The sequence below is a fragment of the Oryx dammah genome, unplaced genomic scaffold (assembly GCF_014754425.2).
Source record: "Oryx dammah isolate SB20612 unplaced genomic scaffold, SCBI_Odam_1.1 HiC_scaffold_11058, whole genome shotgun sequence".
In the NCBI taxonomy this organism is placed as follows: domain Eukaryota; kingdom Metazoa; phylum Chordata; class Mammalia; order Artiodactyla; family Bovidae; genus Oryx; species Oryx dammah.
This window is the reverse complement of record NW_024080452.1, coordinates 515,056-531,922: the sequence shown is the minus strand read 5'-3', so window position 1 is coordinate 531,922 and position 16,867 is coordinate 515,056. Positions and strand designations below refer to the sequence as shown.

At 34.7% G+C, this 16,867-nt stretch overlaps 1 protein-coding gene across 1 annotated transcript in view; it reads left to right on the top strand.

Moving 5' to 3' along the window:
- The window catches only part of LOC120860378 (dnaJ homolog subfamily C member 13-like), a 155,661-nt gene that overhangs the window by 72,042 nt on the left and 66,752 nt on the right, over positions 1-16,867 (top strand). The window contains exons 19-26 of the mRNA XM_040236179.1: positions 2,706-2,801; positions 3,553-3,696; positions 7,146-7,228; positions 8,733-8,886; positions 12,917-13,020; positions 13,104-13,263; positions 14,503-14,565; positions 15,301-15,402. Of these exons, the coding sequence (XP_040092113.1) occupies positions 2,706-2,801; positions 3,553-3,696; positions 7,146-7,228; positions 8,733-8,886; positions 12,917-13,020; positions 13,104-13,263; positions 14,503-14,565; positions 15,301-15,402 (906 nt within the window). The remainder of the gene's footprint in view (positions 1-2,705; positions 2,802-3,552; positions 3,697-7,145; positions 7,229-8,732; positions 8,887-12,916; positions 13,021-13,103; positions 13,264-14,502; positions 14,566-15,300; positions 15,403-16,867) is intronic.

Here is a 16,867-nt window from a genome sequence, read left to right as displayed (position 1 = left end):
CTCTCCATCACCAAACCCAAAGCTTGCTTAAACTCATGTCCATCCAGAAGGTGATGCCTTCCAACCATCTCATCCTCTGTTGTCCCTTTCTCCTGCCTCCAGACTTTCCCAGTCTTTTCCAGTGAGTCAGTTCTTCCCATAAGGTGGCCAAAGTATTGGAGTGTCAGCTTCAGCATCAGTCCTTCCAATGAATATTCAGGACTGATTTCCTTTAGGATTCACTGGTTGGATCTCCTTGCAGTCCACAGGACTCTCAAGAGTCTTCTCCAACACCACGGTTCAAAAGCATCAATTCTTTGGTGCTTATCTTTCTTCATAGTCCAACTCTCACATCCATACATGACTACTGGAAAAACCATAGCTCTGACTAGATGGACCTTTGTTGGCAAAGTAATGTCTCTGCTTTATTAATAATGCTGTCTAGGTTGGTAATAACTTTTCTCCCAAGGAGCAAGTGTCTTTTAATTTCATGGCTGCAGTCATCATCTGCAGTAATTTTGAAGCCCAAGAAAATAAAGTCTCTCACTGTTTCCATTGTTTCCCCATCTATTTGCCATGAAGTGATGGGACTGATGCCATGGTCTTAGTTTTCTGAGTTTTAAGCCAACTTTTTCACTTTCCTTTTTCACTTTCATTGAGAGACGCTTCAGTTCTTCTTCCCTTTCTGCCATAAGGGTGGTGTCATCTGCATATCTGAGGTTATTGATATTTCTCCTGGCAGTCTTGATTCCAGCTTGTGTTTCATCCAGCCCGACATATTTTGCATGATGTACTCTGCATATAAGTTTAATAAGCAGGGTGACAGTATATAGCCTTGACATACTCCTTTCCCAATCTGTTGTTCCATGTCCAATTCTAGCTATTGCTTCTTGACCTGCGTACAGATTTCTTGGGAGGCAAGTCAGGTGGTCTGGTATTCCCATCTCTTGAAGAATTTTCCACAGTTTGTTGTGATCCACACAGTCAAAGACTTTGGCATATTCATTAAAGCAGAAGTAGATATTTTTCCGGAACTCCTTTACTTTTCTGATGATCCAGCGGATGTTAGCAATTTTTCTCTGGTTCCTCTGCCTTTTCTAAATCAAGCTTGAACATCTGGAAGTTCACAGTTTATGTACTGTTGAAGCCTGGCTTGGAGAATTTTGAGCATTACTTTGCTAGCATGTGAGATGAGTGTAATGTGTGGTAGTTTGAACTTTCTTTGGCATTGCCTTTGTTTGGTATTGGAATGAAAACTGATCTTTTCTAGTCCTGTGGCCACTGCTGAGTTTTCCAAATTTGCTGGCATAATGAATGCAGCACTTTCACAGCATCGTCTTTTAGGATATGAAATAGCTCAACTGGAATTCCATCACCTCCACTAGCTTTGTTTGTAGTAATGCTTCCTGAGGCCCACTTGACTTCACACTCCAGGATGTCTAGCTGTAGGTGAGTGTCATACCATCATCGTTCTCTGGGTCATGAAGTCATTTTTTATATAGTTCTTTTGTATATTCTTGCCACCTCTTTTTAGTATCTTCTTTTTCTATTAGATCCATATACCATTCCTTCCTTTATTGTGCCCATCTTTGCATGAAATATTCCCTATTATCTCTAATTTTCTTGAAGAAATCTCTAGTCCTACCCATTCTGTTGTTTTCCTCTATTTCTTTTCATTGATCACTGAGGAAGGCTTTCTTATCTCTTCTTGCTATTCTTTGGAACTCTGCATTCAGATGGGTGTATCTTTCCTTTTCTCCTTTGCCTTTACCTTCCCTTATTTTCTCAGCTATTTGTGAGGCCTCCTCAGACATCCATTTTGCCTTTTTGCTTTGCTTTTTCTTGGGGATGGTTTTGATCACTGCCTCCTGTACAGTGTCATGATCCTCCATCCATAGTTCTTCAGGCACTCTGTCTATCAGATCTAATCCCTTGAATCTATTTTTCACTTGCACTGTATAATCATAAGAAATATGATTTAGGTCAAATCTAAGTGGTTTTCCCTACTTTATTAAATTTAAGTCTGAATTTTGCAATAGGGAATTCATCTGAGTCACAGTCAGCTCCTGGTCTTGTTTTTGCTGACTGTATAGAGTTTCTCCATCTTTGGCTACAAAGAATGTAATCAATCTGATTTTGGTATTGACCATCTGGTTATGTCCATGTGTAGAGTCGTCTCTGTGTTCTTGGAAGAGGGTGTTGGCCGTGACCCGTGCATTCTCTTGGCAAAACTCTGTTAGCCTTTGCCCTGCTTCTTTGTGTACTCCAAGACCAAATTTACCTGTTACTCCACGGATCTCTTGACTTCCTACTTTTGCATACCAGTCCTCTATGATGAAAAGGACATCTTTTTTTTGGTGTTATGTCTAGAAGGTCTTGTAGGTCTTCATATAACCATTCAAGTTTTTCAGCATTATTGTTTGGGGCATATACTTGGATAACTGTGATATTGAATGGTTTGCCTTGGAAACGAACAGAGATCATTCTTTTGTTTTTGAGATTGCACCCAAGTACTGCATTTCGGACTCTTGTTGACTATTAGGGCTACTCCGTTGCTTCTAAGGGATTCTTGCCCACAGTAGTAGATACAGTGATCGTCTGAATTAAATTTGCCCATTCCAGCTAAGTCGTCGTATTAATTTATTTGGTGTTTGAAGGCTAGATTTTGTGTGTGCAGTTGTTTTGAAAATGGATTGTATATCTTGTTTTTTTCTTGTTGTTTTTAGCCCCCAGGCTTGCTGGCATACTTGGACAGCTCCGATCCAGTTCCTGAGAAGGATACTGATAGGATGCACGTTAGAGATAATGTGAAAATAGCAATGGTAAATATCTTTGTGCTAAGTATTTTTTCAGCATGAAAGAGTACTTTTTTGTGAAACACTCTTAATTAATAATGTTCCTTTAAATTATTACTATTAACAGCTTTATTGAAGTAAAATTTACATCCCCCAAATTTTACCTATTTTTAGTGTACATTTCTATAATCTTTAGAATTAAGCAGTTATCACCATAATCTAATTTTATGAATAGTAATTATCTTGTATTTTTCCCTCTAACTCAGCATATAGGCACATTAAATAGTGGATTTTTTAAAAATTTGTTTCAAATGTATAAAGTAATATTAACACATAATATATAATTGACAAATGGTGAAAGAGGCTAACACTGAAAAAATTAATCTAGGTAGGGCTTTTTTTCCTTTACAAAGCAGTCTTAATTATGACTGTTGGCTATCTTTGAGAAAATTACTTAACTTTCAAGATATGCTGTTGTAATGATGTCATATAACAATTAGAATGTGTTTGTTTCCTTTCTTCACCTCATTTCTGTCTGCACCAATCTCCCACTTAATATCTTGCTATCCCTCTAAAAGTATTCATTTTGAAAAATAGAAAAGTTAAGATTTCTTGGACAAAATATATAATATGTTGTGGAAATGTTCACTTTGTTTTTCCACTGTTTTTTTTTTTTCTGAGTGTTTAATCGTGTAAAATATTGTAACTCACTCTAATTATATTTTTAAAATAAATTCACAAATATAGGACTGTAATCGAATTCAACATTATTTAATAGGATCAATATGGAAAATTTAATAAAGTTCCAGAGTGGCAAAGACTAGCTGGAAAAGCTGCTAAAGAAGTTGAAAAATTTGCCAAAGAAAAAGTGGATCTTGTCTTAATGCACTGGAGGGATAGAATGGGCATTGCACAAAAAGAGGTAAAAATAAAGTCTTCTGAACTTCTAAGACTTCCATGTATCCTAGGTTACTTCAGTTGTCACTGTTCATAGAGATGGTAGTCAGATACTTCTGACGGAACACCTGAAGAAATGTCACTTAGTTCTGATTGTATTTTATATAAATTCTTCTTAATGCATAGTTTCATGAATCAGTGGTTAGGATTTTAATCATTTAATATAAAATTCCATTTTTGGGCTTCCCTGGTGGCTCAGATGGTAAAGAATCTGCCTGCAGTGTGGGGGACCTGGGTTCAATCCCTGGGTTGGCAAGATCCCCTGGAGAAGAGCATGGCAACCCACTTCAGTATTCTTGCTTGAAGAATTCATGGACAGAGGAGTCTGGTGGGCTCCGGTCCATGACAGTGGAGCCTTGCAGGCTCTAGTCCATGGAGTCACAAAGAGTCGAACACAACTGAGCAACTGCCACTTTCACTCTTAATTTTTGTTCCATAACTTACCAGTTTCCATACTTCTAATTTCATATATATCTTTTTCCTTCCTTCTCTGAACTTTGTTTTGTTATCTATTCAAATAAAATTGCCCTTCTTGTTTAGCTTTTTTGAGACAAGTATTTTGAAAATAAGATTAACATTGTTAAATTTACTGTATGTACTTAAATTTCATTATTGTTCCTCAAATCAAGGTCAGATCTGAAACAGTTTGTTTCATTCTTCAGCATGTAGTATGTGCTAGAGAACCTCATCCAGTTAATGTTCATCCTTCTATCTAAGATGGAATGTACAGTGGTTGAAAATGGTTTAAGGTTTCATGTAAAAGTTGACTTGATCTCGGATTTTGTTGACCACGTTTATATTCTTTCTCTTGAACCATCTCTTTATTTATGGTAGCTGTTTTCTTATTCAAGGAAAATAATATGTTTATAAAAACAAATAGGTTTCTTAACTAATTTCCAGAATGTCTAAACATAAGGCATCAGGTGCACCAGAACAGAAATATTATTGTCTCATGTGTCTATCTGAAATTGAGACCAACATTCAGTTCTTTAGAACGTGAGCACAATGAGTTAATGTTAATTTGAATGAGTGACATATTACTATAAAGAATCAATAGATAGGCTTTCAAATGTCTAGGATAGTAAAAAGACTGAACTTTGAATTGATTAACCTACATCTGAGCCTGGTTCTGTCACTTACTAACCCATATGGTAAGTTAACGGTTTTTAGAATTTTATTTTCCTCTTTCATAAAATCAGAATAGCAGTACCTCTTATCTCTGTCCTTTGAGGTTGCTTTGATGTACAAGGAAGTTAGTATTAAAAGTACGTATAATAAAAGGCAATACATGTCATGATAATATTGCTATAGCATTTGAAAATTTGAAAGGCTTTACATTTGAAAGGCTTTACATATGAACAACTTTCACAGTTTAGCAAGCTTCTGGGTTCAGGTAGTTAAACCCATTGCTGAAGTAATAGTTGTTTCAAGCTGTTGGGTGTAATTATACAGAAAATAAGTTTTTGCATCCGATTTCTTATATAACATTTATCCAGTATAAAATTGAACACAAAGCTATTTTAGCTAGAAATGTGAATGGCATCTATTATTTAAAGATAAGAATTCAGATGGAAAAGAAATATTTTTATTTTCAATAATGTTTTATCAGTCAGTTGGTTTCATTTACATGAGATATTATCTAAGGTGCTGAGCAAATAATGACACCAAATATTAATATACTAGTCAGTAAATGATTGTGGTAGTAAACTAATTATTTCTCCCTGAGTACTGTTTTCAACATTAATTTCTTTATGAAACAGTGAATAATCTTTGTGACTACTTTATCATGGAAATATTAATATCAAAATATCTAATTAATGAGCTTCAACTAAAGTCTGAAAATTAAATATTGTCCAGATTAACTATTTAGTCTTAAAATGACCTGCATTTCTTATGTAATTAGAATGTTTAGGAATTCAGTTCAATTTGTAGCTGATGTTCTGTGTTGGGTTAATAATAACCTTTGGCTAATGTATAGAATTGATTTTTTCTTATTTATGTTATGTAAATCTGTTTACAGTTTAGTAGTTTGTTTAGCCACTTAGAGCTTTTAACCCAAGTCTCTAAATCAGTCAGCTTAGTTTATGACGAGCTGTTTGTCCTTTTTCTGCATAGTGTTTACATTTTTATAATTCTAGACTCCCAGCTTTTTGTCCTGAGGGCAGGGGAAATTGAAGATAGTATTACTTAATTAGAGGTTTTAAGGAAAGGTTTGTCCTTAAAATTAAAATTTTGAGCTATTTATATACTATATTCAAGTCACCTACCATTAGTTTTCATGATAATGCATAGAATTAAAATTTGTAGGGAGTATTTCTTCAGTCAATATGTTTTATATTTCAAACAGCATTTACTTTTTAAAATTTACTACTTTGCCTTTATTCTTTCTGTGATATCTACTCTGTTTTATTGGTTTATTTTATATGGTTTGCCACTTCCTTAATGAAGTTATTGACTTTTGTGTTTTAGTCTATGCTACTTTCTACTTCTAGCTTCTGTCACATTGATGATTAGTATTTCATGATTGAAATATCTACATATTTTACTTGGAACAAAGATTCTTAACCTTCAGACTTCCAAAAAATCTTTGAAATCTTCCCCTCCAGTTATAAACCTTATGTATGTGCCTTTCTGTGAAATGGGACCATAATTCTCAGATACATTTATGACTGCCTAAAATTTGGTTAATAGACTTTAGAGAAGTAGGTGGGCCTTTAGTCTTAAAGATAATTTATACAGATGTCATCCTTGAGGAATTTGTGTAATAGAGGTAGTGTAGAGATATAGGCTCACTCATTTTTATTTAAAAAAAATTTCCCCCCTTTTAACAATTAATTTCAAGACAGAAACAATATGGTGAATTTAAGTCCCTGCTACATGTGTGAAATGCACTAAACTGCCTGGTATGTGAAGTTGTCTTTGATATTCTTGGTTTAGTAAATTAATTCAAGTTGTTCTTCACATGTGTATGAATATAGTGACTTAGTTTTTTCCATCAGCTATTTCAGTTTATACTTGTTCCTCTTGGCTTTGGTAGAAATTTAGTAACCTCTAATCTTTTGTGTTTATTGTTTTGCTGTGATATGATTTTTATATTAACTGCATGTAAATGTTTAAAATAAGTCACCTGTTTTTGACTGTCATTAACAAAATTTGGATTTGAAACAATAACTTCAGGCTACATGGAAACTATTTCAGCAACACTATAGTAATATATGCTGACAAAATATTATAAATACATTGTGATATAATCTCATATTCCATATTATATTTTATAGATTCTGTCTCATTAATTTTGTCTCTGCCAAAATTTGATAATGGAAATGTTTCTCATCACTTACAAAATAATGATATTCTCACTGAGCTTATTTAATAGTTCGTGATTGAGCACTATGACATTTTTTTCTTTTCCAGAATATAAATCAAAAGCCAGTAGTTCTTCGAAAGAGAAGACAAAGAATAAAAATAGAAGCAAACTGGGATCTCTTCTATTATAGGTAAACTTTAGGCCTCTTTTCCAGTTTTTAAATTTAGCATTGGTCTTAGAAAAATCATGACAGTTTTTTGTTTTTGCCTGAATGCAGTGCTTTATGCTATAGGTATTTTTTATGCTATCAGGGTCAAGAATTATAGCTGTTAAGACTGGTATGATTAAAAAAGAAAGATTGGTATGATTAGTGATGCTTTCATAAAATTAAGACTTTTTATAGAGTGTTGGTAGTCTGATGACCCAAAAGAACTTTTAGAATTATTAAGGCTTAGAGAGGGTTACTTTAAAACACTTTATTGTGGCTTAGATATAACTGTAACTTCTTTAAGCCTTGTTGGAAATACAGTCTTAAAAGAGCTGGATGATGAAAACATAAGGAGACTTGTGGGAAATGGACATCCAGGGAGCTGACCTCATATGCTTTTCTAGCCTTTTTAATATGGTAGCCTCTCTCCCCATCCACTGTTTCATCCCAACACCCTCCATCTTAACACCCTCCCCACATACTCACAGTTAGACACACATTGAAGGACTTTGAAACATTTGGCAGAGTTTGCAAAAACTTTTTTGAGATAATTCATAGTACTCAGTCCGGAAGCTGCTATTGATTATATAGGGGAAATTAAGTGCTTTAGAATCTTGCCACAGTACTTTATGAGTGTAGTATGTTTATAATATGGACTTAAAAATATTCCTTGGTTTTCTTCTTCTGGAATTTCTCAGTGGTGTTGTCCTCCCTAAAATTCCCTTGAAATTCTGGTATCAGACTTTTTAAGAGGATTGCAGATTAAAAGTGAATGGTAGGAAGCCCACCCACCCATAGTTCAGACTTGAATTCAAATTTATTATGATAGTTAAATAATTCCAGGAATAAAAGAAAGGTATTTTGAAAATATCCATCAGAGGTTGGCAGTTTAGCAGTAGTTTTTCTTGGATAGTTTGTAAGGTTCTAACCTGGAATGTTGCTCGTCCCACACACTTCCACACTCAATTATCCAGAAATTCTTATCCCCAACCTGTAATGTCATATCTGTTTATAATTCTTTTCTTGATTTATATTAGCAATAAATATTAAAATTAAAATATCAGTTCCTTGTTTTGAAATCCATACAGATTTGTTTTATGGTTTGGCTTCATTTTTCCCCTGTACCATTTTATTTTTTATTATTATTATTTTTTTTAATTTATTTATTTATTTTTAATTTTTACTTTACAATTCTGTATTGGTTTTGGCATAGATTGACATGAATCCACCACATTTTATAACGATAACTTTCAAATGTACAGAAAAGGTAAAAGAATTTTACAATGGGCACTAATATACCTGTGACTGAAATTTTACTATTAATATTTTACTATACTAACTTTACAGAGATTTTATTTTCTTTATTTATGTTTGCTAAAGTTTATTAATTCTCCTGTTGCTTATTATAAGTTATTGTTAGGGATATTTGTAGATTTTTAAAATTATTTATTGCTTCCTACTATTTTCTGATTACATGTATATCTAGGTTTGGTCAGGACCATGCCAGGTCAAACTTAATTTGGAATTTCAAAACACGAGAAGAATTGAGAGATAGTCTTGAATCTGAAATGAGAGCATTTAATATTGATAGAGAGCTTGGTAGTGCTAATGTTATCTCCTGGAACCATCATGAATTTGAGGTAAATGTTAATTTTTGTAGTGTATTTATTTTTTAAAAGTATTAGTTTGAAGTTATGCTTTTTAAAAATTTGTAATTGCTTAATGTATATCTCTCCTTTTCACTTACAATTTTATATACAAAATATTGGAAAACTTTCACTTTGCCTGAGACAAATGAAAGATTAAATTTGTTAAGTACCTGAATTTTGTACCTGAAAACCATGTAGGAGTTTTAATAAATTTGATCCTATGCATTCTAGATCTGTGCTCTGCTTGTTTTCTTTCCCTTTAGATTCTTTGCTGAAACATATCTGTTCCTCTTATTTCTTGTGCCTTGTTCAGTAGACTTTTTGTGTTATTTTAATTCTGAATGTGGCCTTTTTTTTTTGCTGCTCTATTAAAATAGTGATGTGAATAATGACAAAATAAGAACAAGAAATATGGTGGTAGTATATTGTCTCTTGTGTGTCTAAATTTTTATTTTAGCTGTAAATTTGATCATGTTCATGACTCTGCTGACTTTGCTCTTTAACCCAACTGCTTTTCTTAAACTTACTGATAATTTGTTAATTGCTCATCGCCTCCCCTTTGAAAAACGTTTCTTTACGTTGGTTTTGGGAATCTGTATTCTTGGGGATTTTCTTCTTCACTGTCCATTCTGCCTCCTTTGCTCATTTCTCCTTACTGTTCAATGGCTAAATGTTGCTTGGCCCTGAAGGATCAGTTCTTGGTCTTCTTTTTCATTTATGTTTATTGACTCAGTACTCTCATCCATTCTCATGGGTTTTTGTTGCTGTTGTTGTTATTTACTGATGGAGAAAGTAATTACTTTAGCAAAGTAATACTCAAAATTCTCCAAGCCAGGCTTCAACAGTACGTGAACTGTGAAATTCCAGATGTTCAAGCTGGGCTAAGAAAAGGCAGAGTAACCAGAGATCAACTTGCCAACATCTGTTGGATCATCGAAAAAGCAAGAGAGTACCAGAAAAACATCTACTTTTGCTTTATTGACTGCACCAAAGCCTTTGACTTTGTGGATCACAAAAAACTGTCGAAAATTCTTAAGAGAGATGGGAATAGCAGACCACCTTGCCTGCCTGTGGCTTCCTTGGTAGCTCAGATGGTAAAGAGACAGCCTGCAGTGTGGGAGATGTGGATTCGATCCCTGGGTTGGGAAGATCCCCTGGAGAAGGAAATGGCAACCCACTCCAGTATTCTTACTTGGAAAATCCCATGGACGGAGGAGCCTGGCGGGCTTGGCAGGCTATAGTCCATCGGGCTGCAAAGAGTCGGACGTGACTGAGTGACAACATTTTTTACCTGCCTCCTGAGAAATCTGTATGCACGTCAAGAAGCAACAGTTAGAACTGGACATGGAACAACAGACTGGTTCCAAATTGGGAAACGAGTATGTCAAGGCTGTATATTGTCACCCTGCTTATTTAAAGTACATGCAGAGTACATCACTGGATGAAGCACAAGCTGGAATCAAGATTGCTGGGAGAAATATCAATAACCTCAGATACGCAGGTGACACCACTCTTAAGACAGAAAGTAAAGAAGTGAAGAGCCTCTTGGTGAAAGTGAAAGAGGAGAGTGAAAAAGTTGGCTTAAAACTCAACATTCAGAAATCTCAGATCATGGCATCTGGTCCCATCACTTCATGGAAAATAGATTCTGAAACAATGGAAACAGAGACTTTATTTTCTTGGACTCCAAAATCACTGCAGATGGTGACAGGAGCCATGAAATTAAAAGATGCTTGCTCCTTGGAAGAAAAGCTATGACAAACCTAGACAGCATATTAAAAAAGCAGACTTTGCTGAGGTCTAGTCAAAGCTATGGTTTTTCCAGTAAACATGTATGGATGTGAGAGTTGGAGTATAAAGAAAGCTGAGCACTGAAGAACTGATGCTTTTGAACTGTGGTGTTGGAGACTCTTGAGAGTCCCTTGGACTGCAAGGAGATCAAACCAGTCAATCCTAAAGGAAATCAGTCCTGAATATTCATTGGAAAGACTGATGCTGAAGCTCCAATACTTTGAGCACCTGATGCGAAGAACTGACTCACTGGAAAAGACCCTGATGCTGGGAAAAATTGAAGGCAGGAGAAGAAGGGGATAACAGAGGATGAGATGGTTGGATGCCATCACCAACTGGATGGACTTGAGTTTGAGCAAACTTTTGGAGTTGGTGATGGACAGGGAGCCTGGTGTGCTGCAGTCCGTGAGGTCGCAAAGAGTCAGACACGACTGAGTGACTGAACTGAACTGAACTGAACTGATGGAGAATCCCATGGACAGAGGAGCATGGTGGGCTAGAGTCCATAGGGTTGCAAAGTGTTGGACACGACTGAGCAACTAACACATACACACAATGATGGCTTTAAGACTTTTATCTTCTGCTTAGACTTTCTTTCCTAGATTTCATACTTTTGCCTTATGAACTGGATATCTGATAAACTTCTAGAACTTAGCTCTAAAACTGTGCTCTGCTTCTTCCCTCAAATCTAGTTCACATACAGTCTTTCTAATCTTAGATAATGACTACTTATTTTCTAGTCAAAACCCTTGAAATCATCTTTTTTCTTATGCCCCAATTCAGTTTGTCAGCAAATTCTATTCAGTGCACCTTCAAAATTTACCCAGAATCCAGCCCTCTTCTCTTTATGGGATTGTAGCAATTTCTGCGCTTCCACCGTTGCCTCTCTACAGTCTGTTATCCACTTGGTTAGCAGTATGATCTTGTTACAGTGTAAGTTGATCTTGCCACTTCTCTGCTCAAAGCACTGTGGGACTTCCAAAGGTTCCCAACTCACATCTGTAAAAGCCTGGGTCTTTAAAATGACTTACAAAACAAAATACAGATCCCCTAAATCGAAGCAGTGTTTCTTTGGTCTCATCTCCTAGTATGCTCTCACTGTTGGCTCTGGCCACTCTGGCTTCCCCGAAAACATGAAATTCATATTCTTGAATCAAGGTCTTTCTGCTTGTAGTTCCCATTGCTTAATATCTTATTTTCTACAGAGAGTTTCACTTCCTTCAAGTCATTTGCTAGATGTCATCATCTGAGTGGGCCTTCTCTGGCCACTGTGTTTAAAATTACAGGCTTCTTCATACACATGTGAACACACACACATATGCACACATATTCTGTCTCCCCACTCCCTCCTTGCTTTATTTCATTCCATAGTACATACTATCACCCAGCTATCATATATACATTTCTTTTTTATCTGCTACTTCGGTAAGGACAGAATTGTTTGTTAGTTTAATACTACATCCCTAATAACTAGTACAGTGCATAATGCATACCTTATATTCTTAATAAATGGAGTTGAACAAATTGAAACTCAGAAATCATGGGAAAAAATGAAATGGATATACATATATATTTTATACTGTATAGTTTATAATTTTAGAAAACAGTCATCGTAGGCTTTGGTAAAAGGATTTTGATAAATTGGTCAAGAAATTCCTTTTTACAGTTGTTTGCAAATCTTCACTGAGACAAACCCCAGTTCTGGATCATAGGTTACTCCCTCACATATTAATTCCAGTGTGTAACCTGGACATATGGAGAATGAATACTATATAAAAATGAATACTATGTCATAAAATATAGTTGATGTGTTAGGAGATTGAAGAAGGCCCTAAGTACCATGTATGAGTTCGGCAAACTGTGTGTGGTATGCGATCATTTACTTTTTGCTTAGTTGTAGCCAGATTGTCTCTTTATGGTATTTTGGTGTTTTCTTCCCTTAAATCTTCATGGACACTATATAGTCCTCTTGACAGTTTTTATTTGAAAGCCTTACATCCATAAAACTAGTGTGGAATTCTGACTCTCAACATTTAACTGAACTACTAAGTCATATTAATAATAATTAATTATGAGATATTTTAAGAAATGATTTTTGTTTGTCTGTTAAAGACTAACTCATCAAGAAAAGAAGAAAGCTCTGAACAGGAAGAATTAGGAAATGATAGTGTGAAAATTTCTAAAAATGTATTGTAAACTATAATAATGTAATTTGCTTTTATTAATAAAGGTTAAATATGAGTGCTTGGCAGAGGAGATCAAAATAGGAGATTATTACCTGAGATTACTATTGGAGGAAGATGAGAATGAAGACAGTGGATCAATTAAGCGATCGTAAGCTACCCTTCATATCATTATATTTGTTTTCACTGTTAGTCTCATGGTTAATTCTATTGTGAATTTTTTTTTAAATCTAGGTATGAATTTTTCAATGAACTTTATCATCGTTTCCTGCTCACCCCAAAAGTCAACATGAAGTGTTTATGTTTACAAGCCCTTGCTATTGTTTATGGCAGATGTCATGAAGAAATAGGACCTTTTACAGATACAAGATATATCATTGGAATGTTAGAAAGGGTAAGGATGACATTAAAAGAAAATGCTATTTGATAATGTCATTGGAGTATATGTTAAATTTTCAGAACTAAAGTGCTATTTGATCACGTTGCTGCCAGAACTTTCTACCTGAGTTTTTCTGTTGTTTATATTATATTTATTTAAATATAAGTTAGGAAAACAGGAAAATAACTAACGGGTTAGCATTTGTCCATGTCAGTTTATTTTTTTTAGTTGCTGCTTGTGAATTTTAGTGACCTATTTGCCAGTCTTTAAGTATGGATGAACTGGACAGGTGTATAAAATAAATAGTGACTTTTAGAGTTGAATATTCTTTTGAAATGGACATTTTGGAAGAATCTTAAATGGTGCTAGCATACTAAGCTTCAAAGTGTAAAAACAGTAAAACTTTTAGAAAGGGAACCTTAAGTTAGCATAGTTTTGGCGTGTTGTTTTTCTTTTAATTTAATAAAGTTTGTTTAACATTTGAGCAAGGTGAGACAAGAACAAACTGACCTATCCATCCATTATACAGCTCAAATTTGAGCATTATTTACCTCTTAAACAGTTTATACATCTTATTCTTTTATTTGTGTTTGCATTCCTTTTAACAATTTAAATTTCAGTGTTTCAGCCTTAGAATCATTTCACCAGTTTTTAAAATGGTCGTTGGTGCTTGCTGTAATTACCTTAACTCTCAGCCATGCTTTGTGGGGTAGAAAACTGGTTCTGAGTAAGTTCAGAGAACAGACCCAGGAAATAACCAGATGACAATTCTTTATTTCACTGTTAAACCAGATTTCACAATTGAATTCTAATTCACTCTTATTCCAGTGAACCTTAGTACTTGTGACATAACATTTGTGTTTTAGGCAGATAAATTTTTCCTTATTGTGTTCATGATTATGTGATTTATGTGAAATATCACTAATCAGTTCTTTAGAATTTTTACTTGAGTATCATTTGGGCGAATTTTTTAATTTACTTCAGTTTTTAATATGCATTCTTAAAGGCTATGTATTAATCTGTTTATGACTTAAAGTATCTGCTTTTCTAGAGAAATTAGACATGTTTTATAAAGTTATAAAAACTGTAAGACATTGAGGAATTGCAATTATTGACAGTCTTCTCTGATATTCTTTGTTTACAGGATGACATTATTTCTTTTTGGCTGTTGGTTGGCTTTGTCCAGTGATGATAATGTCTTAATCTGTGTTTGTATTTATTCACTTCTGACTAAATTCTTATTTATTTCAATAGTGTACAGATAAACTTGAACGAGATAGGTTGATCCTCTTCCTTAACAAGTTGATCCTTAATAAGGTACAGTATTTTGCATAAATATGCTGCTGTTTCCAAGTTAAGTAACACATATGTAAAGAAGATAAATGATTACAGTTTGGATTAATTAGCAAGACATGGTTTTTGTCTCATTTTCTCTTTTTAGATCAGGAAACTGCACTCAACTCTTGAAGGGAAGAGTTCTTGCCAAATGTCCATTTTTTTTGTTTGTTTTCTTTTTTTGAAATTGACACTGACTTGCTTAATTTCATTCTCATTTTTAGTAAACAATACAGATGTTTATCAATGAAATAAGTTCTATGAAAATTTAATTTCAATTATAATCTCTTCCTAACTTCTAAGAAATTACCAGTTTTTATCTTGCTTACAAAAACAAACTGGGATTAAATTCTTTAATATACTAGATTCTACTTCTAATTATAGAATAATCTATTTATTAACAAAAAGATATTGGAAAGATGGAGGATAACTATAGAACCAGAGTTTATTCCACCCAGTCTTTAATTTATTTTTGTTTTGCTCAGAACATATTTAAGTAAAAATTCTTTATGTGAACTCTCTGTAATGTTGTTTTCCCTTTTTAACTTTTATCTCAATTGATACTCCTTCAATACAAAATTCTGAAAATACTGAGTAATACCATTACATGTTAGTTTTTCCAAAGAGATTCCACATATATATACCATATATTCCACATAAAAGGTTCTCTTCTTTGAGAAAGATTTTAAATTGTATTAACATGTTTCTGTGTTTCAGAAAAATGTTAAGGACCTGATGGATTCAAATGGAATTAGAATCCTTGTGGATTTGCTTACCCTTGCACACCTCCATGTAAGCCGAGCTACAGTACCACTGCAGGTATGCATGCTTATCTAGATTTCATAAGTTTAACCTTCTTTGAATATGAATTTAGGATCAAAAGAATCATGACCTCAGATCAAAAGAATCGGGGACAGCATTAAACCAGTACCTGCATTCACATTATAGGGGTCCCAGAAGGAGAAGAGAGAGAGGAAAAGGACCTGAGAAAATACTTGAAAAGATAATAGCTGAAAACTTCCCTAACATGAGGGCTTCCCTGATGACTCAGAGGGTAAAGAATCCACCTGCAGTATGGGAGACCTAGGTTCGGTCCCTGGAGAAGGGAATGGCAAGCAACTTAAGTATTCTTGGCAGGAGAATTCCATGGACAGAGTCGCCTGCTGGGCTATAGTCCATGGGGTCACGAAGAGTAGGATACGACTGAGCAACTCAGGCTTAACCTAACGTGGGAAGGGAAATAGTTAACCAAGTCCAGGAGGCACAGAGAGTCCCAGTCAGGATAAACCCAAGAAGAACATACAAGACACATAGTAACCAAACTGACAAAAATTAAAGATAAAGGTAAAATATTAAAAGCAACAAGGGAAAAATGAGAACATGCAAGAGAACTCCCATCAGGCTATCAGCTGATTTCTCAGCAGAAACTCTTCAGACCAGAAGGGAATGCCATGATATATTTAAAGTGATGAAAAGGAAGAACCTGCAACCTTGCGGGTGGAATATTCTACCCAGCAAGACTCTCCTTCAGATTTGATGAATCAAAAGCTTTCTAGACAAGCCAAAAGTTAAGAGAATTCAGCTTTACAACAAATGCTAAAGGAACTTCTCTAGGCAGGAAACAAGAGACGGAAAAGACCTACTTACAAAAAGTAAACCCAAAACAACTAAGAAAATAATAGGATCATACATATTGATAATTAACTTTCAATGTAAATGGATTAAATGCACGAAGCAAAAGATACAGACTGCCTGAGCAGATGAAAACATGTGCATGTATGCACTGCCACTTACCATATCACTCTGCTTGAACCCCCCCAAATTGTATGTAATTATTTTTTATTGTTAGGCTAATCATGTTTTCATTATGGCTTGCAGTTGTAATTACCCATGATTATATAACTGTTACTCAATACCATTGTCTGATGATTAGTCAGCAGAAAAATAATAGAACTCTGTATCATCAAAACTACACTTTAACTGAAAGACTTCTTCGAATACCTAACTTAGAGAAAGGATCTATACTTATCTCATTGGTGATATTTTTAGTGTTAATGTTAAATTTTTGTTTAATCTTCTTCTTTGAGGAGGTGGGTAGAATTGTATACAAATGTGCTATTTCAATATTCAGTTCAGTTCAGTCGCTCAGTCGTGTCCGACTCTTTGCGACCCCATGAACCACAGCACGCCAGGCCTCTCTGTCCATCACCAACTCCCAGAGTCTACCCAAACCCATGTCCATCGAGTCGGTGATGCCATTCAATCATCTCACCCTCTGTCACCC